The sequence below is a fragment of the Gopherus evgoodei genome, chromosome 10 (genome assembly GCF_007399415.2).
Source record: "Gopherus evgoodei ecotype Sinaloan lineage chromosome 10, rGopEvg1_v1.p, whole genome shotgun sequence".
Classification (NCBI taxonomy): Eukaryota; Metazoa; Chordata; order Testudines; family Testudinidae; genus Gopherus; species Gopherus evgoodei.
The window spans coordinates 86,247,591-86,270,993 of record NC_044331.1 but is presented as its reverse complement, the minus strand read 5'-3'; the positions used below and the strand labels follow the sequence as shown (position 1 = coordinate 86,270,993).

Here is a 23,403-nt window from a genome sequence, read left to right as displayed (position 1 = left end):
CTTATCCTTAAACATAATCTGTTCTTGCTCCATGCTAAAAAAAGCCACACTGACACTATCTTTAAATTCTCTGAATGCACTGTTTACAACCATTACCTCCAATTCCTCTCTGCCTGCTGGATCCTGGATCCATTCCAACCCTGCTTCTGTGGTCTCCACTATATTCATGCTGTCCTCAGAGTATCTAATGAGGTTTTCTTAACTAAATCCCAGGGCCAATACTCCATCCTCATCCTTTCTTGGTCACTATAGTACCACTCCCATCCTCCCAATCACTCAGGTTCATAATCTGAATGTCATTTTTTGGCTCTGCCCTCTCTATGAGCCTTCATAGCCAGACTGTTTCCAAAATACGACACTTTTTCCTTCATATAGTCTCCAAAACCTGGTCTTTTCTTTCCAGACTGCCAAAGCTCTCATTTACTTATCTCATCTCTGGTCTTTACTACTGAGACTTTGATCCCATAAAGCCCATTCAAGACTCTGCTGCCAAAATAATTTTCCTTTAAGGTCCCGTCTCTCTTCCACTGCCCCTTTTGATTCCTTTTTAGAACTTCATTTTTCACCAATTCATAGATTCTAAGGCCAGAAGGAACCATTGTGATCATCTAGACTGACCTCCTGTATACTGCAGGCCACAGAACTTTCCCAAATCTTTTAGAAAAAAACATCCAATCTTGATTTAAAAATGGTCACTGATGGAGAATCCACCAAGACACTTGATAAATTGTTCCAGTGGTTAATTACTCTCATTGTTAAATATACACCTTATTCCCAGTCTGAATTTGTCTAGCTTCAATTCCAGCTATTAGATCATGTTGCATTAATCTCTGCTAGATTGAAGAGGTTGTTATTAAATACTTGTTGAACCTTGTAGGTATAGTCTAATCAAGTCACCCCTTAACCTCCTCTGTTAAGCTAAATAGATTGAACTCCTTGTGTCTACCCATAAGGCATGTTATCTAATCCTTTAATCATTTTTGTGGCTCTTCTCTGAACCCTCTCCAATTTATCAACATCCTGAATTGTGGGACCTCAGAACTGGACACTGTACTCCAGCAGTTGCACCAGTGCCAAATACAGAGGTAACATAACCTTTCTGTTCCTACTTGAGATTGCTTTGTTTATGCATCCCATGATCATATTAAGCTCTTTTGGCCAGACTGAGAGCTCATGTGTAGCTGATGAACTACCATAACCCTGAAATCTTTTTCAGAGTTACTGCTTCTCAGGATAGAGTACCCCATTCTAGAAGTATGGCCTACATTCTTTGTTCCCTGATACATATGATTATATTTATCCATATTAGAACATATATTGTTTGCTTATGCCCAATCTACCAAACAATCCAGATTGCTCTGAATCAGTGACCCATCCTCTTGGTTATCTACCATTCCCGCAATTATTGTGTCATCAGTGATGATTTTATATTTTCTCCTAGGTCACTGATAAAGATGTTAACTAGTGCAAGACCTAGAACTGATCTCTCTGGGACTCCACTGTAAACACACCCCGCTCAATGATGATACCCCATTTACAGTTACATTTTGGGACCGAACAGTTAGACAATTTTTAATCCATTTAATGTGAGCCATGTTAATTTTATATTGTTCTTATTTTTTTTAATCAAAATGTTGTGCAGTACCAAACACCTTACTGAAGTTTAAGAATATTATGACATCACTATTATCTTTACCAACCAAACTGGTAATCTCATAAAAATATATATATCAAGTTAGTTTTAGCTGTTACCTCTCAAGAGAGATTTTGGAGTCATTGTGAATAGTTCTTTGAAAACATCCACCACTTAATGTACAGTGGCAGTCAAAAAAGCTAACAGAATGTTGGGAATCATTAAGAAAGGGATAGATGAGACAGAAAATATCATTGCCTCTATATAAAATCCATGGTACACCCACATCTTGAATACTGCATGCAGATATGGTCACCCCATCTCAAAAGAGATATTGCAGTTGGAAAAGGTTCTGAAAAGGGCAACAAAAATGATTAGGGGTGTGGAACAGCTTCTGTATGAGACAAGATTAATGAGATTGGGACTTTTCATCTTGGAAAAGAGAAGACTGGGGATGGGGAGAGGAGAGATGACAGAGGTCTATAAAATCATGACTGATATGGAGAAAGTAAATAAGGCCTTGGCTAAACTTTAGAGTCACAGCGCTGGTGGTGGCTTTACAGCGCTACAACTCACTCCCCCTCCACACTGGCAAGGCACATACAGAGCTATCTCCCTGGCTACAGCGCTGCATGTACTCCACCTCCACAAGCGGAATAAAGAGAACAGCACTGGTGCTGCAGCACTGGGGTGCCAGTGTAAACAGTGATTAACCTTATTACGCTGTAACTGACCTCCAGAACCTTCCCATAATGCTTTTAAGTAAAGATGACACTCTGTTTTGTTGTGATGCCTGTTTGTTTTGTTGTGAACTGGGGCTCCCGGAGCTGCTTATCTAAAAAACAAACACAGCTACTGTTTGCTGTGAATGAGGCAGGGAGGGGGATCCCTTTGGAATGTCCACAGCTAGTGTTTGCTTGAGGAGAGAAGCAGCATGGTGGCCGGGTGAGGGGGTCAGTTTCGGAGCAGCTGCTTATCTGGTCTGTGAGGAAAAATACAAAGAGGGCTATTTGCATTTAGTGAATGAGAGAGGGGTGGGGAAAGGGGTCGGAACTTGCAAGGCAGGGAGCTGACACAGTGTCAGCTCCAAAAATCCACTCTCTCTCTCTCTCCCCCACGCTCCTTGTCACACTCCACCCCCTCCCTCTTTTGAAAAGCAACGCTGGAATAGCTGCCCATAATGCAACACTCCCAACACCGCTGCAAATGTGGCCACAACAGTGCGTTGGTAGCTGTCAGTGTGGCCATACTGCAGTGCTTTCCCTACACAGCTCTACGAAGACAGCTTTTAACTCCCAGCGCTGCACAGCTGCAAGTATAGCCATACCCTAAGGAAGTGTTATTTACTCCTCCTCATAACAAAAGAACTAGGGATCACCAAATGAAATTAATAGGCAGCAGGTTTAACAAACAAAAAGAAGTATTTCTTCACACAACACATAGTCACCCTGTGGAACTCCTTGCCAGAACATGTTGTGAAGGTCAAGACTATAAATGGGTTCAAAAAAGAACTAGATAAATTCATGGAGGATATGTCCATCAATGGCTATTAGCCAGGATTGGAAGGGATGATGTCCCTAGCCTCTGTTTGCCAGAAGCTGGGAATGGGCGACGGTAGATGGATCACTTGATGATTACCTGTTCTGTTCATTCCCTATGGGGCACCTGGCATTGGCCACTGTCGGAAGACAGGATACTGGGTTAGATGGACCTTTGGTCTGACCCAGTATAGCTGTTCTTACATGGATCTATTTGCCATAAATTCAGGTTTATTTGCATTAATTACATTGCCTTCCTTTAGTTCTTTATTAAAGAAGTCCCTGTATCAGCTGCTCCATCATCATGCCCAGAATTGATGTCAGCCTGACAGCTCTAGAGTTTCCCAAGTCACCCTTTTTAAAAATAGGCATATTAATTTTCTTCAAATTTTTCTTGAACTTCCCCATGACTTATTGAAAATGAACATTAACAGTCCAGCAAACACCTCAGCCTTTTAAAACTATCTGATGCATGTTATCTGAACCTGCTGATTTAAAAATGTCAAACTTTCTTCTGCTTATAACATCCCACAGAGATACTAGTGGAAAGGAAAGAGTTATCACCTTATGATGAGACTGCATCATGTTTTCCCACACCCCAAGTACAGAACAGAAATATTTACTGAACACTTCTGTCTTTTCTGCATTATTATGGTTAATTCTTCCATTTTCATCTAGTAATGGACCAATACCATTTTGTCAGTATTCTTTTTATTCCCAATATGGTATGTTTAAACCCCCCCCCATCACTTATTGTCCTTAACACTGCTGGCCAAAGATTTCTCCTTGGGTCTATTGACTTTCCCTATAAATGTTCTGCAATTCCCACTTCTGATTTACAGTCACTTATCAACTTCCCCTTTATTCCATTTGTTATATACGATTTTTCTCAACTGCCTTCAATTCCCCTCTAAACCAGGTTTGTTTTTTTAAATCAGCAGCCTTTTTCCTCGATTGTGGCTTTTTGGGCATCTAGGAAGGGATTCTTAAATGATACCCAATCATCATTCACTTTTTTATTAAATTTTTCCTCCCAGCTGCTTCAGTTCATAATTGCTTTCAACTTTGTAAAATTGGCCCTATTAAATCACTAAGTAGATATTATTACTGGTCTGGACTTTTTTCTGCTTGCACATTATAAATGTGATCAAGCCACGAGCACCTGTACCAAATCTACCATTAACTTTTAGTTCTGTGTTCAGTTCTTCATCACCTATTAGGACAAGGTCTAACATACAACTACTCTACATTGGCTGCAACACTTTTTGAGTTAGGAAACTCAACTATAATGTTTAGAAATTCCACGGATGTTTTTGTACTGGTAGCATGAGACCTCCAGCATGTCTCTCTCAAACTGAAGTCCTCCATGATAGCTCAGTTTTCCCTGCTACACATTATAGATAGATACGTAAGGAGGCAGTTATTCTGTTCCCTAGTGTGATTTAGTGGTCTGTAGCAGGCATCAGCTGGTACCCCATGTTGTGTTTTTTCTGTTAAGACACTGATCCATAAGCATTCAAGAGGACTCTCAAAAAAACATTAGTGACTAACAGATTATGTCAGTTCTTGGCATACAGTGCACTCCCCTTCCCCTTTTGCCTATTTGATCCTTCCTAAATAAAATAAAATGGTATAACCTAACATAATTGTGTGAATGGCCCCCCAGATTTCTGCAATACCACTCGTCAAATTTACGTTAATAAATGAGCAATTCCAGTTCCTCTCGTTTGTTACCCAGGCTCTTAGCATTAGTGTATAGGCAATTAAAGAATTTCTTCCTCTCATGTCCTTTGGTTCCTTGATTCATTTTGTTCTCAATATCTCAATTTTCGGCCACCTAAGTGTTCATGTCTTCCCTCTTTCCACCGTCTCCTTTTGCTATTAGTTTAAGCCCCCCTGACTATTCTTGCTAGCCTTTCCCCAAGGAGACTGGTCCCTCTTCTACTAAGGTGGAGGCCATCCAAGTTATACAGCCTCCTCTTCCCATAGGAGGTGGAACAATGTTCTGCAAAGAAAACCCTCCATCCCGCACCACTTACCTAGCCAGCAAATTCACTTTCAGAATATTCCGCCCTCTGTCTTTCTTTGCTTATGGGACAGGAAGGATCTCAGAGATGTTCCTTCTTACTACAGCCCTACACTACTTGTCAGACTGATAATCTCATTGCATCCAATGCCATTTCATTCTGCCAAAGTTCCAAGCCTTCACGACCCATAAACCCACTTCTCACTAAAATCTCCATACTCCTTCCTATGCTGCCCCATATACACTGCACAAACTCCCCCAAAATAGCTGTAAACCCACTACTTTAAGACCAAAATGGCTATAGAACCTCCCAGCTCAGTACAGTTAGGAATGTAATGAGGAATGATTGTGCATGTAGCTACTGTATAGGACTTGTTAACTCATCCTTCCTCTCCCTTGCCTCTACACATTAATTTCATCCAGCTGTTATGTCTTGTTAACCTAGGATTATAAACTCTTTAGGGGCAAGGACTCTCTTTACATATCCATACAGCACAATGGGACTTTGATTCCTCATTAGGGCTATATATGCTACTGCATTAACTTGCCTTGCTATCACTGGACCTTCAACCTTAACTTCAGTTAGTTGGTTGTTTTATTGAGGTTACAGCACAAAACTGAACATCTCTACATAAAGCTAACCCAGAAATTATTTTCTAGAAGCATCAGTCACACACATGGAGACCCAGAGTTTACAAACAGCTATAAACTGGTCAATGTGTTTAAAAACAAACAAACCCCAACAACTAACCAGTAAATTGTGTAAGCCTCTGCTTGAGCTGGGTCTTGAATATTTGGTTCATTTAGAAGTTCTTGTATTCCTAACAAGATCTGTATAAGAAAATGTGGGGAAAAAAATGTATGTAAATATTACTATGAAACATATACAATTCAGAACTTCTATAAATAAAATGTAGAATTGTACACAAGACATTCCAGAATCACACAAAGGATCAGCTGACAAAGCAAAGGTGTACAGTTTTAACAGAAGAATGTTATGACCTGTTTAATTGTGATTGCTGGCCTCCAATCCTTATCCTCCTCTAAGATGGAGAGGCACACTGTGCCTGAAGGATACACATTTGGGTGGAATAATGGTGGTTCAAATTTACCTAAGGAAGAAAAGAGTTCTTTATGTGCAAATCTAAGATTTTGGCCCAACTTTAATTAAACCAGAACATTTAAAAAGTCGACTTCTAGTAAAGCTGGCCATTTTCCCTACACCACAAGGCAACCAATCTCCCATTGTCACAATCCCATTCAGAAAATCCATTAAGTTTTTCTGCAGCGCAGTTACCTTTAGTTCTCCCTCTTTCATTGGGTCTACTTGTATCTCCATGTCAGATCTCAGTCACATTACTGATTAACATGACCAGTCCAGGCCAAAATTTGTTCTGAATGAACAATATTACCTATTATCCATGCTAAGACAGGAGGATTTCATTAATGCTGAATGGCATTAAGTGCAGTGAAAATGTACAGGGGATCATTTATCACTTAAAAGAACTCTGTACAAAGCAGCTCACCCAAACCTTTACTGCTTCCTCCCAAAGCTCAGATCCCACCACTATGAAATAGGGTGGACTGAAAGTGTATCCTGGATAATATTTAACATACAACGCTCTTTATGTTTAAATTGCTGTATGAACAGTCAGTGGATATTAATAGGCACTGAAATGATCAGGAGCACAACAAACAGCCTGCTTCGAAATACAGTTCCCAAAACAAGCACTGCCACAAGCAACAGCTCTTAAACCAGAGAACAGTTTCTCTTGCTATTTCACCAAGCTCTATTTAGAGTAGTTTTGTGATGGTCTGGGCCCAAAATGCTATACTAATTACATCAACACTCCACACTCCTTCATAAAATAAGGAAGCAGATCCACTCGGATGACCACATCTGCACTTTTTTCACCACCTATTCCCCCCCCCCTTCATTGCAAGTGTTATAATAAAAATAATATAATATAATAATATATGGAGATATATCTCTCACATAAAACTGGAAGGGACCCTGAAAGGTCATCGAGTCCAGTCCCCTGCCTTCACTAGCAGGACCAATTACATTAGAGAGACATTTATAATACCTTTAAAAAGGTCTCCTTGCCAAGAGTCTGTCCATTTTAAGTTTCCATCATTTTTTTTTCTGTGTTTCACTTTATCTTTAGTTATTAAGACTAATAACTGCATTCAGAACACAACAGTGAATTTTAAATTATGCTTAAATTGCATTTAAATCAGGACATTTCTATTCCATTTAGGTTGTACAATCAATTTTGTCCCTAAAATTAAATTGTGTTTCTTTAATACCTCTGTTGCCTTTCTAAGGACTTAAATGCAAAGTGACAGATGACTGATTCTGTAGCAAGACAGTTTCAGAGATATTCCGCATCTTTAAAATGAAGAATTCCATTAATACCGGCAGAATCTTTCAAGCCAGCTGATATTTCTCCTAATGCCTGCTGTATGTTTTTACAAGTGAAAGGTAGGCTCTCTTATGTCACCAGCATGAAATTGGAGATCAACTGAAGAAAGAGCCTAAACACATCAGGTCAATTTCCAAGGTGCAGAAGAAACAGGACAGAAACCTTTAGGTGGCATACTGTACTCTCTCAGGGTATGTCTACACTACGGGATTATTCCGATTTTACAAAACAGATTGTATAAAGTCGAGCGCACACGACCGTCCTAAGCACATTAATTTGGTGGTGTGCGTCCATGTACCGAGGCTAGCGTCGATTTCTGGAGCGTTGCACTGTGGGTAGCTACCCCGTAGCTATCCCATAGTTCCTGCAGTCTCCCCCGCCCCTTGGAATTCTGGGTTGACAGCCCAGTGCCTGATGGGGCAAAAAACATTGTCGCGGGTGGTTCTGGGTACAGCCTCACCCCTCCCTCCGTGAAAGCAGCAGAAAACCCTTTCACACCCTTTTTCCTGGGTGAACTGTGCAAATGCCATAGCACAGCAAGCATGGACCCTGCTCAGATCAAGACCACAATCGTGGACGTTGTAAACACCTTGCGGATTCTCGTGCAATCTGTGCTGACCCAGGACCTGCAAAGCCAGGCGAGGAAGTGGCGGCTACGGCAGAGCGGCAACGAGAGTGATGAGGATATGGACACAGAATTCTCTCAAAACGCGGGCCCCTGCACTTTGCAGATCCTGCTGGTAATGGGGCATGTTCTAGCCATTGAACGCCGATTTTGGGCCCAGGAAACAAGCACAGACTGGTGGGACCGCATAATTTTGTGGTTTGGGATGATTCGCAGTGGCTGCGAAACTTTCGCATGCGTAAGGGCACTTTCATGGAACTCTGACTTGCTTTCCCCTGCCCTGAAATGCCAGAATACCAAGACGAGAGCAGCCCTCACAGTGGAGAAGCGAGTGGCAATAGCCTTCTGGAAGCTTGTAATGTCAGACAGCTACCGGTCAGTCAAGAATCAATTTGGAGTGGAAAAATCTACTGTGGGGGCTGCTGTGATGCAAGTAGCCAAAGCAATCATTAAGCTGCTGCTACGAAAGGTTATGACTCTGGGAAACGTGCAGGTCATAGTAGATGGCTTTGCTGCAATGGGATTCCCTAACTGTGGTGGGGTGATAAACAGAACCCATATCCCTATCTTGGTACCGGAGCACCAGGGCACCCAGTACATAAATCGCAAGGGGTACTTTTCAATGGTGCTGCAAGCACTGGTGGATCACAAGGGACGTTTCACCAACATCCACGTGGGATGGCCAGGAAAGGTTCATGATGCTCGTGTCTTCAGGAACACTACTCTGTTTAAACGGCTGCAGCAAGGGAATTACTTCCCAGACCAAAAAATAACAGTTGGGGATGTTGAAATGCCTGTAGTTATCCTGGGTGACCCAGCCTACTCCTTGATGCCATGGCTCATGAAGCCATACACAGGCAGCCTGGACAGTAGTCAGGAGCTGTTCAACTACAGGCTGAGCAAGTGCAGAATGGTGGTAGAATGTGCATTTGGCCGTTTAAAGGCACGCTGGCGCACATTACTGACTTGCTCAGACCTCAGCCAAACCAGTGTCCCCATTGTTATTGCTGCTTGCTGTGTGCTCCACAATCTCTGTGAGACTAAGCGGGAGACCTTTATGGCGGGGTGGGAGGCTGAGGCAAATCACCTGGCCGCTGATTACGTGCAGCCAGATACCAGGGCGATTACAAGAGCACACCATGAAGAGGTGCGCATCAGAGAAGCTTTGAAAACGAGTTTCATCATGGGCCAGGGTACGGTGTGACTGTTGTGTTTGTTTCCCCTTGACGAACCCGCCCCCTTGATTGACTCATTCCCTGTAAGCAACCCTCCCTCCCCCTTCGATTACAGCTTGCTTAAGGAAATAAAGTCACTATCGTTTAAAAATCATGTATTCTTTATTAAAAAGTCATTATAAAAAGAGGGAGAGAACTGACAAGGTAGCCTGGGTGTGGTTTGGGAGGAGGATAGGAGGGAAGGAAAGGGCCACTAAAAAAAATTTCAAAGTAATGACAGCCTTTTGGTTGGGCTGTCCACAGGGGTGGAGTGGGCAGGTGCACGAAGCCTACCCCCATGCGTTCTTACATGTCTGGGTGAGGAAGATACGGAACATGGTGAGGGATGAAGGTAGTTACACAGGGGCTGCAGCAGCACTCTGTGACCCTGCTGCTGTTCCTGAAGCTCCACCAGACGTCGGAGGATGTCAGTTTGATCACGCAGCAGCCCCAGCGTTGCATCCCGCCACCGCTGGTCTTCCTGCCGCCACCTCTCATCTCGAGCGTCCCTCCTATCCTCACGTTCACTGGCATCTTTCCTGTAATTTGCTACCACATCCTTCCACTCATTCAGATGAGCTCTTTCATTGCGGGTCACTTCCATGATTTCTGAGAACATTTCGTCTCGCGTCTTTTTTTTCCACCGCCTTATCTGAGATAGCCTTCGGGATGGAGTAGGGAGGCTTGAAAAATTTGCAGCTGCATGAGGGAGGGGAAGAAAAAAAAAAGGGGGGAGAGAAATATTTAAAAAAAAAGATACATTTTACAGGACAATGCTTATACTCTTTCACAGTGAACAACACTATTCACCTTACATAGCACATGTGATTTCACTACAAGGTCGCATTTTGCATCTTAATATTGAGTGCCTGTGGCTCTGGTGTTACAGATCTCACAGACGCAGGTCTGGGCAGTAGAATTCAGCTCGCATGCGGCCATGGTAAGCCATTGTCTTTCGGCTTCTGCAGCCTTCATATACACAGTGCCCTCCTTTCCCAAATACCAAGCAAATCCCGTACAGTGCTGCTTCTTTCCTGTTAACATGTAGCAGCAGAAACCACACCCCCCATCCAATTCTCTGGGATGACTGCTTTCCCCCTGCCCCCCAACACGTGGCTGGTATCATGGAAGATCACTGCTAATCCACCCCCCTTCCCCGCCACCACGTGGCTGGTAGCAGGGAAGATCCCTGCTAGTCAAACACGAAAAAGCTCAGCGCCATTTCCCCCCCGTCCCCGCTTGGCTACCTGCAAGGAAGGATTTCTTTTAAGCAATAGGCAAACAGCCTAGTAGGAATGGCCATCTCTGTCCCCTTAATTAAATTCCTGAATTTCAACCAGGTTACCATGAACGATATCACTCTCCTAAGGATAACACAGCAAGCTAAAGAAAGGATGTTGTTTGAATGCCAGCAATCACTGGGACCATACGCAGCTAGGCTTTGTCATGCAATGATACCAGACTACTTGCTACATGCATGGCGTGGTCAAGCGTCCTACCATGGTGGACGGAATAAGGCTGCCTTGCCCAGAAACCTTCTGCAAAGGCTTTTGGAGTATCTCCAGGAGAGCTTCATGGAGATGTCCCTGGAGGATTTCCGCTCCATCCCCAGACATGTTAAACTTTTCCAATAACTGTACTGGCCGCGAATGCATCCCAAGTCCTCAGGGCAAATCAATCATTAAAAAACGCTTGCTTTTAAACCATGTTTTATATTTACAAAGATACACTCACCAGAGGTCACTTCCATGGCTTCGTTGTCTGGGCTAGTGGCTTGGGAGGGTAATTACATCTGGGTGAGAAAAAGCTCGTGGCTGTTGGGGAGAACGGAGTGCTGTGTGCTCTCTGCAAGCTCGTCCTCCTCCTCATCTTCCCCGTCCACAGAATCCTCACTCATGACTGAGACCACCACCCCCACCTCGGAATCCACGGACAGGGGTGGGGTACTGGTGGCGGACCCCCCTAGAATTGCATGCAGCTCAGCGTAGAAGCGGCATGTTTTCGGCCCTGCCCCGGACCTTCCATTTGCTTCTTTGGTTTTCTGGTAGGCTTGTCTGAGCTCCTTAACTTTCACTCTGCACTGCACTGAGTCACCTGGTGTGGCCTCTCTCCATCATGGCCTTGGAAATTTTTTCGAATGTTTTTTCATTTCGTCCTTTGGAACGGAGTTCTGTTAGCACTGCATCCTCTCCCCATACAGCGATCAGATCCAGTATCTCCCGTGCGGTCCATGCTGGAGCTCTTTTTCGATTCTCAGGAGACTGCATTGTTACTTGTGCTGATGAGCTCTGCGTGGTCACCTGTGCTGGAGAACTCTCCCCGCTGGCCAAACAGGAAATGAAATTCAAAAGTTTGCGGGGCTTTTCCTGTCTACCTGGCCAGCGCATCCAAGTTCAGATTGCTGTCCAGAGCGGTCACAGTGGTGCACTGCGGGATACCGCCCAAAGGCCAATACCGTCGATTTGCAGCCACACTAATCCTAATCCAGTATGGTAATACCGATTTCAGCGCTACTCTTCTCGTCGGGGAGGAGTACAGAAACTGGTTTAAAAGAGCCCTTAATATTGATATAAAGGGCCTCATTGTGTGGACGGGTGCAGCATTAAATTGGTTTAATGCTGCTAAAATTGGTATAAATGCATAGTGTAGACCAGGCCTACAGGACCATCCCATTCAATTCATTATCCCAACTATACACATAAAATGATGGGGTCCAAATTAGCTGTTACCAGTCAGAAAAGAGATCTTGGAGTCATCATGAATATTTCTCTGAAGACATCTGTTCACTGTGCAGCAGCAATCAAAAAAGCTATCAGAATATAGGTAACCATTAGGAAAGGGCTAGATAATAAGACAGAAAATATCATAATGCCGCTATACAAGTCCATAGTATGCCTACACTTGGAATACTGCATACACTTCTGATCGTTCATCTCAAAAAAAGAGATTAGAATTGCAAAAAACAGAGAATGTCAACAAAAAACAATTAGGAGTATGGAACAACTTCCATATGAGAAGAGATTAAAAAGGCTAGGGGCTGGTCTACACTACGGGGGGAAATCGATCTTAGATACGCAACTTCAGCTACGTGAATAACGTAGCTGAAGTCGAATATCTAAGATTGGATTACTCACCCGTCCTCACCGCGCGGGATCAATGTCCGCGGCTCCCCCTGTCGATTCCGCAACTCTGTTGGGGTTGGTGGAGTTCCGGAATCGATGTAAGCGCGCTCGGGGATTGATATATCGCATCTAGATGAGACACGATATATCGATCCCTGAGCAATCGATTTTAACCCGCTGATATGGTGGGTAGTCTAGATGTAGCCTAGGACTATTCATCTTAGGCAAGACGATTAAGGGGGGACAAGATGGTTTATTAAAAAAAAATAAATCACAAATGGTGTGGAAGAAGTGAATATGCAAATATTATTTACCCTTTCACATAACACAAAAAACAGGGGTCATCCAATGAAATTAATAGGTATCAGGTTTAAAATAAACATAAGGAAGTACTTCTTCATGCAACACCCAGTCAACCAGTGGAAGTTATTGCCAGGGGATGTTGTGAAGGCCAAACGCATAACTAGATTCCACAAAGAACTGGACAAGTTCATGGAGGATAGGTCTATCAATGGCTATTAGTCAAGAGGGTCAGGATGCAATCTCATGCTCTGGATGTTCCTACACCTGACTGCTAGAAGCTGGGATTGGGCCACTTGATAACTGCTCTGTTCTGTTAATTCCTCCTGAAGTACCTGGTACCAGCCACTGTCGGAAGACAGGATGTTGGGCTAGATGGACCACTGGTCTGACCCAGTATGGCCATTCTTATGTTCTAATTGGAAAAACTTACATCTTGACATCAATGTGAGATGAGCATCATCTGAGGCAGGAATGTGTTAAGACGTCAAAAAGCAGCAACCTTGTTTTTAAAAAGTCCTATGTGGTAATTTAAATAATAGATTTGAAAAATAATTTGTTCAAGAAATCCAGTGTTTAGCTGGGACAACAGAACTCCATAGACAGAAAATCCATGGATTTTAAAGACGCTTTTCCTACAAATTCCCCTCATGGATACTGGAACATTAAAATCAGTAGTAGCTATATAGCTATCATAAAGCAGAATGTATTGGCTCAGCAGCCAAATACCACTACTACGAACACCAAAGATAATCCTAAATACAAATGGTTTCTACAGTTTGCAGTAGGATAAAAAAATTGCAAAGAAATAATTTTTATTTATGTAATACTATAATGTGTCCTGTATGCATATCACATGCAAAAAAGCCAAATTAATGTTAATGTAATGTTATGATTATGTTAAAGTGAAAAGACTCCAAAAATTATTACTACTACAACAACGCTGCACCTCCTGTGTATCGTATAGTACACTGGAACATTTAAGGAAAAAGGAACAGAAAAATACGAAGTGGACACAACTTAGCTAAGGTAAAAATGGATAGAACAATCCTAATATTTGAAAATTTGATTTCCCATCTTTAAATATTTAATTAAAACTAGATTTTTAAAAAACCAAATGAAGAAAAATCTGGAGCCAGGTAGCCTCAGAGCTCTCGCTGTATGTCTATTCAGCTTATGGAGGTCTTTTGAAACAAGTATGCACTTCACTCACTGCACACACATTCACACAGCTTCCACTTAGGTGCTACCCTCTTAACTTAAGGTACTTTTCTATCAAGAATGCACAAAACACAATTTTTAATATAAAACTAAGCAGATGCAACAGTTGTCGGTGACAACTATGCCAAGTTTCAAAATTAAGACTTTTTACTGGAACCATATTAGAAAAAATGTGAAATCTTTCCCGCTAAAAAAAAGAACCGCAAACCAAAACCCCCCCAAACAAAACAAAAAAAAAACCCACAGATTTTTTTCTAATCTCCCTGAATTTCAGTAGCTGAACAGCTTTCTTAAAAAAAACTTTCCAAAGAGGCAAGCCAGGAAAAAATTTTTTTTAAAGATGTATATGTAAACACACATGAAAATAAGGATTATAACCATTTTAGTTTTAATTATAATAAGCATTAAACATCCAGGATAATTAATGAAGTGTTATAAAAGCTCCACCCTACCAGGTAGTTTTTCATATGGCGATATGCACTCATATTCAACACCATTCTACTACAAACTGGTATTCTGTCACTTTACTTACATTTTGGGGGTGAGGAGGGATAGTCATCCTTGAAAAGCATCCGAAGTTTAAATAAGCCTCCTTCCCATGGTGTCTGTCAGGAAATTTCAGCGAAGTTAGTTAGATTATGGTAACACCCAAAGTATGCCAAGCACTTTCAAAATAGATGGGGAGTTTATAGTCTACAGAGAACAAAGAGAAATTAAAGGTGCATGCCAGGGAAAAAACCATTCAAGCACAAGTAGGGCTGTTAGATGGCTATCTGCTACATCATATACATTTATTTTAATATTTTGTATAGGATACTTGCCCCTCTGCTACCTATTGTTAGGTTTTTTTAAAAAACTTTTTACCTTCTTTAAAATGTATTTTGTGTTCTAAGGCACTAAGTTAATTTCAATTAAACGTTTCCCAGACTTTGTTTTAAGCTACTCTTCTTTAGAAGTCTCCCATTTCTCCCTCGGTGTTGTTACTGTGCTGTTATTAACATCCCAATCCTAACTAACACTATTATCTATCACTGATAATTCTTCAGTTTCTAAGAATGCCCCACCCAGCCATGATTTTAGTGACAGTAGGAAAGTTGCAATCCAACCTTCACTGCATGCCCTCCCGAGGAGAAACAACAATGAAGCTGCTCTCATGCCAAAGACCAGCATAGGCACACATCTGAGAAAACAGGTCTCTAAATACAGACAAGGAAACTTCCATGAAGGTTGGTGCCGATTATATCAGTCACTGATGAAAGAGTGAAGGTATCTTTACAGGCTGGTGCCTCATGGAGTCGTTCTCTAGTGTGTTGGAGTCTTTACAGGCCACCCCCCTATGAAGAAGTTGGTTGAGCTACCCGAGTCACATTGCAGTGGTAATAGAAAACCGATGGCCCAGTACCCTATCTGCTGCCACTGCACCTGGGTCCATGTGGCCTCTTGTCATTTAGGTAGGAAGTTACTTAGGTATACCCCTTAAGGAGGATGAATTAGATACAGATTACAATTATACCACTTCTCGCTAAATTTCACAAAGGGGGATTACTAAAGGAGTACTCAGCTGCCGCAAAGAGTGGTGTCACTGCTTCAGTAGGGGTTGTCTCCCTGCCATGCCATTACTGTACCAATGCCAGTGTGTTGCATTAGGGAGCACCATGTAAGATGCAAGATAGTGGCCCTAAATACTTGGGTCACTTACAATCCCCCAATAGCTTTGGGACCAATAAGGGAACTGCATCATCCTGGGTGAGTTGTAATTTGGGTACATGTACTCTACCTCCTCCCTACAGATTCAGGTAAGGTCTGAAACTGAAAAATACCCATCTCATTGTGCAGAGTTCTGGCATTTGCTGAACAGCTGCACAATTCAATCATTATCTAGGTTTTTATAAAGATCACCTACCATGATATCTGAGCATTGAAGCGAAAGATTTTTGTACCTATTTTATAAGAAATCCCAAAGTTTGTTTGTGGTTGGCTGATATGTACATTATCATAAAGAAATGTAGCCAATACAGAACTCTAATCATTTGTCAGAAAGACATCTTTCTTGTTACTCACAGTAATTTATTTAATGAGTTCATATAGTGAGCTAAGATTGAGAATTTGTATTTTAAGAGTCAGCAAATTATATGTTTAAGAGTACAAGTCAGTTTTTAGCATTGCGGTAATATCTCACAGCTGCACTTGTGAACCTATTGGGTTCATGTGGATGAACAAGGCAAGTACTGGTATACAGTTACGGTCAAGTTGAGAAGGCACTGACTGAAAAAACCTAAAACTTGCTTTGCCACATAAGCATGATTTATCAACACTTCAGTTTGCCAACAAGTAAATTAATTCATCTGAAGTTCACAGGGGACATATTTTATTATTTAAATGTGGACATGCCTCTGGCCACCAATAAGGTTCAAAACCTCATGATGCTATATGTCATACATACACAAGGCAATCCAATCCCTGTGCTCAAGAGCTTGCACTCAGAAGACAAATATCTGACAGAGTTTGGAAGGAAACAGGATACAAGAGCCACTACTTTGTTTCCATTGTGAAATCTTATCTAAAAAGAAGGAAAGAATATCAAGAAAGGAATTCTAGAACAAACAGTAAAAGCTAGGAAGGCATTCTGATATTATTCAATCTAGTGAGGGCATAACTATGCTTGAGAAGGTGCCTTGGTCTTGTCCACACTTGAAACGCTACAGCAGCATAAGCCATTGTAGTGCTTCAGCGCAGACATTCACTACAGTGACAGGAGGGGTTCTCCTTATCAGCAGTTAATTCACCTCTCTGAGAGGCAGTACCTAGGTCAAGAGAAAAATTCCTCCATAAACCTAGCACTGTCTACACTGAGGGTTAGGTCACCTTAACTACGTCGCTCAAGAGGTGTAGATTCTTCCCACACACTTGAGCAACATAGCTGGGTCAACTTAACTTTTGAGTATAGACCAGGCCTTTATCTGCTGTTATAGGTGATTCTCTTATTTTGGATAACTGATTTATGTATTAAGTTGGCAAATCTCATTCACTGAGAGATTTTCCTTCTAGGTTCGTATATTTTTATATAAGCACCAAGAACTAATTTGAGGTTTGCAAGTTTGGAAACCAAGGGAAACCAGATGTCAATTTGATTGCAAAGTAACGTTGAGCAAGTTGTTCAAATATTCAGGTTACTCAAAAGAGATATTAACAGCAGGGTGCTTCATGATTCCATACTAAATCTAAAGTTTAAATATATTTATTGCCTGAAAGAGGACAAGTAATGGAGGTAGCAAAATTTGCAGGTGACGAATTTATTTTGGTTAGTTAGGATCAGAGAACTATGAAGAACTTCAGAGATACCTAAACAAGTAGGTGAATCGGCAACATAATGGCAAATGAAGTTCCATGTCAATAAATATGAAGTAATACACATTGGAGAGGAGAGACTAAATTACTCATACACCTTACAGGATTCTAAACTAACTATTAACTCAGGAAAGAGTCCTGTGCAACATTATAGATAATGAAGACCTCTGCACAATGTGCATCTACAGTCAAAAAAAGCAAAAGTAATATTAGGATGTGTAAGGAATGGGACAGAGAATAATACACACAGATATTATAATGCCTTTATTATGGTGGCATGTCAGCACTATAGTTAAGGTTGTTTCACAGCTTCTGTTTAAAGTTCAACCTAAATCCCTTAACATGCTAAGTCGCATTCCTCTGAAATTTGGTGTGCTTCCGGGGGGTTAGTGACCCAAATTCGTGGTCATCTGAGGTAGGTGCTGCAGTGATATAAGACCTGAAAAAAAAACCAGCCACTTTTTAAAAAGTTTCTATGTGCTTTTGTTTTGTCCAGAGCTAGAGATTAAACTACTGATATACTGCAGGTCAAAATGGTCTCAACCAGTGAAGTTTTACCCAAAGTTGTGCAAGGCACTCAGTGAACCTTTAGGGGACTCAAACCAAGAAAAGTAGTTAAGCAAACTAAGAGCTTACACTGGCACTTTACAGTGCTGCAACTTTGTCACTCAGGGGCGTGAAAAAACATCCCTTTGAGCGCTGCAAGTTTCAGCACTATAATGTGGCAGTGTAGACAGTGTTACAGTGCTGGGAGCTACTCCCCTCATGGAGGTGGGTGGTTTCTTTTTGTTCTGTTTTGTTTTTAAACCACACACAGCGCTGGGAGAAATCTTTCCCAGCACTGGTGCTGTGACTACACATCCACATTAAAGTGCTACTGTGGCAGCGCTTTAATGTTGCTAGTGAAGACCTTCCCATACATGTTTATGTTGTGCATGCAGGTACAGAAAGAGGGGAGGGGGGAAGCTTGAAGGTTTCCATTCCTACCATTTTATATGCTCTAAGTTTGACTCTTCTAGGTGCATTGAAATAGAAACAGTTACTCAGATTGCTTTGAAATTTGGTGTGCCTTATGGAGGTACAAGGTAGTGTTAGTGATCCAAGTTTGGGGTCATTTGACCAAGGGGTTTCTGAGTTAACCCTCAAAAAAAAAAAAAAAGTTTCCTTCTGTTGCTTTGTACTGTTAAACTGACAGCTACTAATCACTGGCTGAATTACAGATCTTACTGACAATGATGGCTATGGATTCACCCTTTAATATAATTAAGGGTAAAACAAACATAAGCCCCTCATCTGAAAAAAAGAACGTTTTGGACTGAGTGGCTGGAGGCTGCTACAAAATGAGAGTCTTGAGTGACAATTTTGTTTTGGAGGGAATATAATCAAAGAATTTTGTGAAGAAAAATTAAACATGTGAATGCTTCCTAGGAAGGATGAGGTTTGGGCTTGCAGCAAGTGGAGAAGGGTGATGTGGAAGGGGATAAATGGGGATTGTTGGCAGGAAAGGGGAGAGATATTGGGGGCTCAGGAGAGTGGAAGTGCGGGGCACTGGGAAGGCTGCATGGGGGTGAGTGGCAAGGAAACTGGGGGGCAAACAGGGACAGGCAGCATCTGTCAGCTCCACATTCTCCCCTCGCATGTGTGCGCCCAGATCTGGGGAACTCTTGCAGCTCTAGTGAGATCTGAGACCTCCTCCTTTCCCCCCCACAAGGTGGATTATGGTGGGCCTTGTCCCTTTCCCCTCCACAGTGTGTGAGTCTCTTACTACCTGTCTCCTTGTGTGTGCCAGGATCTGGGGGGCCTGTGCCCATCTGCAGGTGGTTCAACCCTTCCCCATGTATGTTGGATTCTGGGGTATCTGCCCTTTTGGGGGAGTCTCAGGCCCCTTCCCTGTTCCCTATGTGAGCCAGAATCTGGGGAAGTCCTGCTCCTTTGGATGAGGTGCCGAGAACAAGAATCCTTCATGCATTTCACAAGTTCTAAAGCACTCAGGAGGGGAACAGGAAGACCCACAGAGATGAATGGAACAATTTGCAGGTCTACACTTAAAATGCTGCACCAGCGCAGCTGCACCACTTCGATGAAGACACTACTACATGAGAGAGCTTCTCCCATCAGCACAGTTAATCCACCTCTCCAAGAGGTGGTAGCTATGCCAATGGGAGAAGTCCTCCCATTGACACAGTGCTGGCTACTCAGTATAGTGGATTTCACACCCCTGAGCGATGTAGTTATACTAACGTACATTTGTAGATTACAGCTGGCCTCAGCTATTGTTTCAGGTTGTATTCATCTATAGGGGGTGTTCCCATCCAGCTGGCATCACCATACTGAAATGAATGTTTCACACCTTTCAGGGCCTCCTGCACTGGAGAGGAACCCTTTCCATCCATCATCCCTGTATCCTTCTTGTTTAGAGGATCATGCTTTTAAATGCTCTAAAATGCACATGCTTTACTGGATTTTTCTGAATTTTTGTGTACCTCATGGGAATGCTGTGCAGGGTGAATGACCCAAATTTGAGGTCATTAAAACCAAGGGTTCCAGAGACACAAGCCCTTAAAACAAACAAACAAACAAAAAAAACAGCAGTTTTTTCTAAATGTTTCTAGATTATTTTTTTTGGCACAGATCTAGAGATCAAACTATTGCTGTGATGTGTATCAAAATAGTCTCAGTCAATTTTTACCCAAGGTACTGAATGGCACCCACTAATCTTTGGGGGACCCAAATTGTGAATAGTATTTAAGAAAAAAAACATTAATTGCTTGTGCAGATGAGCATTCTGGAAGGATTATGTTATGTGTGTGCTAATAAACAAAAAAAAATTATGAGGCTTTCCACACATTTTCGAGGGACTGTGCCAACATCGTTGTCCATGGTCAATACCCTACCACTGAGGTTTCTAGTCCCAACCTTTGTACATCTGTGCAATGAGTTATTAAATCTTTGTTGCTTGCTACACGCTGTGTTAAAATATAACATTTTTATTTTCTTGGGAGGTTTACAGTGAACACAGCAGAATAGTGAGCAGCCAGTCAAACCATAATTTTTGTTATATCAAGTGGGAAGGAGCCAGAGACAAATGACTTTGAGGGGGAGGGAGAGGCAAGGCTCGGACTGGTTGTTTGAGAAAAAAGTCTATTTTACTAGCAACTGGGGGACAGATGGCAGGCAGATAGGGGGTGGAAGTGGCAGAAGAGCAAAGAGTGCACCATGACATGGGGATTGTGGACTATAGGCTGATTTGCATGGAGAGAGTGTTTTGCCCACTCTGCAGCATCTAACCATTGATTTTAGAGGTTGTGCTCTACTCAACATTGTGGTGATTCACTGGGGCCTTATTGCTGTCATACATCTCATAGAATGTACCAGAGCAGATTTAGACAACAACAGAGATGTGTGTCCAGGAGCTGTGAAAATTTACTTGGATTTGGCTGAGCATCTGAATAATTGTTACAGTGACGATATAAAAGCTATTGATAAGCACTGGAAAAAAAACATTAAATCAGGAAATCGGAGGGTTCATGGCTGACCAGAAAATGTATGCTGTCTGACACAGAAACATTGCAAACTAACACCTCACCATTCCTCAAGATGGGGCATATCAATTGGACAGGGATCAGAAGATCTCTCTCTCAGACATAAGACTGTCAGCAGTTCGGAACAACACCACCACCATCTGTGGTTTCTCTTGCTGGCCCTGCCACAAACTCCACCCTCCAACCATTCTGAAACAACATTCCACTGTAACATAGTTGTCCTTCAAGCCACAAACTACACAGGAATTAAGTTATAGGTGGGGAAGAAATAATAGCAACAGAAACATCTGTTTATCATGTAATGAGGACTCCAGGGAGATGCATTCCCTGTTTTTGGGCTGGGGGACTACAGTGAATGGGTCAGGGGCATGAATAGTGAGGTGTGTGTATGGTGGTGGGAGGGAGAGGGCAGCTGGTTGTCTCAGTGTTATGTAAATTGCAGGAAATGATATGTAGGATGCTCAAATGACTATTAAACTCCTACCAATGTATCTTTTCCTGTTTAAAACCAACCAACCAACCTAGGAAAGTCAATGGCAAAAAATGATATCGCAGAGTAACAGTAGTTTAGTGGTAAGTCACTCCCTTGCAGAAAGCTGAGTTGAGCAAAGGTTGCCCATGCAACCTTAACGCTGCTCTTTTTCAGCACTGGCCCAATAGACCCCCGTTAACATACATACCTATACTCTGCCAAGCCCACAGTTGCTGAAATATACAAGCTCTTCACCTCTTTTCACAGACCAGTCACTCTCATCCACAGGGTTTCATATAACATTGTATAAAGATAAATGGGAGGGTAGGGGGAAGGTTGTCCATGCCACCTTTCTTCTACCCTCTTTGAACTATGCCTCAATGTGTGCATACTCAACACTGCCCATTGACACTGTACGATTCCAGGTCTGGTTGTACACTCACACATATTTGGAAGACTCCCTAGAAAAAATGTACATGAGTGGTATTCTAAGAACCATTTCACAGTCTTTTACCACTTACTCACTCTCAGGATACTATCTCAACCTATCCTTTTGTTTAACCATCACTAAAGCATTATAATCCTCTCATATTCCACCTCTATACTGACAATATCCTTTGTAATAAAGGCTTTATGCCCTGCTCCTGAGATACGTGACAATTCCAAATAGAAATAATGCATATTGCATCCTGAAGGTACCTATACACTCTTCCCTTTCCTCGCACACAAGAGGGTGGAAAACAGATTGCAACTATGTCACAAACCTCAAATTTCAGAGTAGCAGCCATGTTAGTCTGTATCTGCAAAAAGAACAGGAGTACTTGCGGCACCTTAGAGACTAACAAATTTATTTCAGTATGAGCTTTCGTGAGTTACAGCTCACGAAAGCTCATGCTGAAATAAATTTATTAGTCTCTAAGGTGCCGCAAGTACTCCTGTTCTTTTTACAAACCTCAAAGTAATCCTCAGTTCTCACAAACATACCTCTACCAAGCAGAGCCAATTACTGCCTCCATCTTTCAGTACAACTACACCTGACACTGACAACAGGGTATGCAAGCAGATAATAAATGCGTAACTACTCTCATATGCCACTTGCTACTGACAATATCCTTGTAATAAAACCCCATGCCTTGCTAATTATATAATGTATACAATTTTCACTGAAATTATGCATACTGGATCCTAAAAAGGTATACATGCAGCTCTTCCCTTTGCTCATACACATCTGAGGGTGCAAAACATAGATCTCACACACCTCAAAGTAACCCACACAAGTCCTCAGAACACAAAACACACCTTTATCAAGTGGCTCTACTACTGTTAGCATACATACCACTTAATACCCTGGCTATACTTGAAGCCTATCCAATGTCCTATAGGCTACCAGCCCCTAAGGACTAGAGGCAAGCTGGGGAGGGCAAGCGCTCCCCCTCCTTTTTTGTCCTTTAACAGTGTTAGATGGAATCCTGTGGGTGAGAGTGAACGGGTTGTAAAAGGATGCAAAGAATTGTAAAAGGAGATGAAGCAACTGTAGGGTTGGCAGAGTAAACTATATTTGTTAACGGGCATAATGGGGCATTGCTAAAGGGAACAGAGTTAAGTTTCCATAGGCTACCTTAATAGTGCATTTCCTGGTTTTCACAACTTTTGACTTTGCTCAATTCAGTGTTCTGCAAGGGGATAGCATACCACCAAGCAAACTTAACTGATCACTCCATTTCAAAAACAATACTGTAGAATTAAAGAAGGTTCAGGGAAGAGTGATGAGAATAATCAAGGACAAGAAAAAACTATGAAGAGACACTGAAAAGATTGAGATTTATTCATCTCCTTTTTAAGGTAAATAGAGAGACATAATAAAAACATCAAATTAAAAAAACAATAGAGAAGGCAAATAGTGAGCTTCTGCTCTCACTACACAAGCACACAGAGA

The 23,403-nt window shown here is 42.0% G+C and overlaps 1 protein-coding gene across 1 annotated transcript in view; it reads right to left on the bottom strand.

Annotated features, from left to right (window-relative positions):
• UBE2I (ubiquitin conjugating enzyme E2 I) overlaps nt 1-23,403 on the bottom strand; it is a 39,665-nt gene that overhangs the window by 3,416 nt on the left and 12,846 nt on the right. Inside the window, exons 4-6 of the mRNA XM_030577091.1 lie at nt 14,638-14,710; nt 6,200-6,309; nt 5,949-6,028 (exon numbers count right to left, since the gene is read on the bottom strand). Coding sequence (XP_030432951.1) covers nt 5,949-6,028; nt 6,200-6,309; nt 14,638-14,710 — 263 coding nt within the window. The remainder of the gene's footprint in view (nt 1-5,948; nt 6,029-6,199; nt 6,310-14,637; nt 14,711-23,403) is intronic.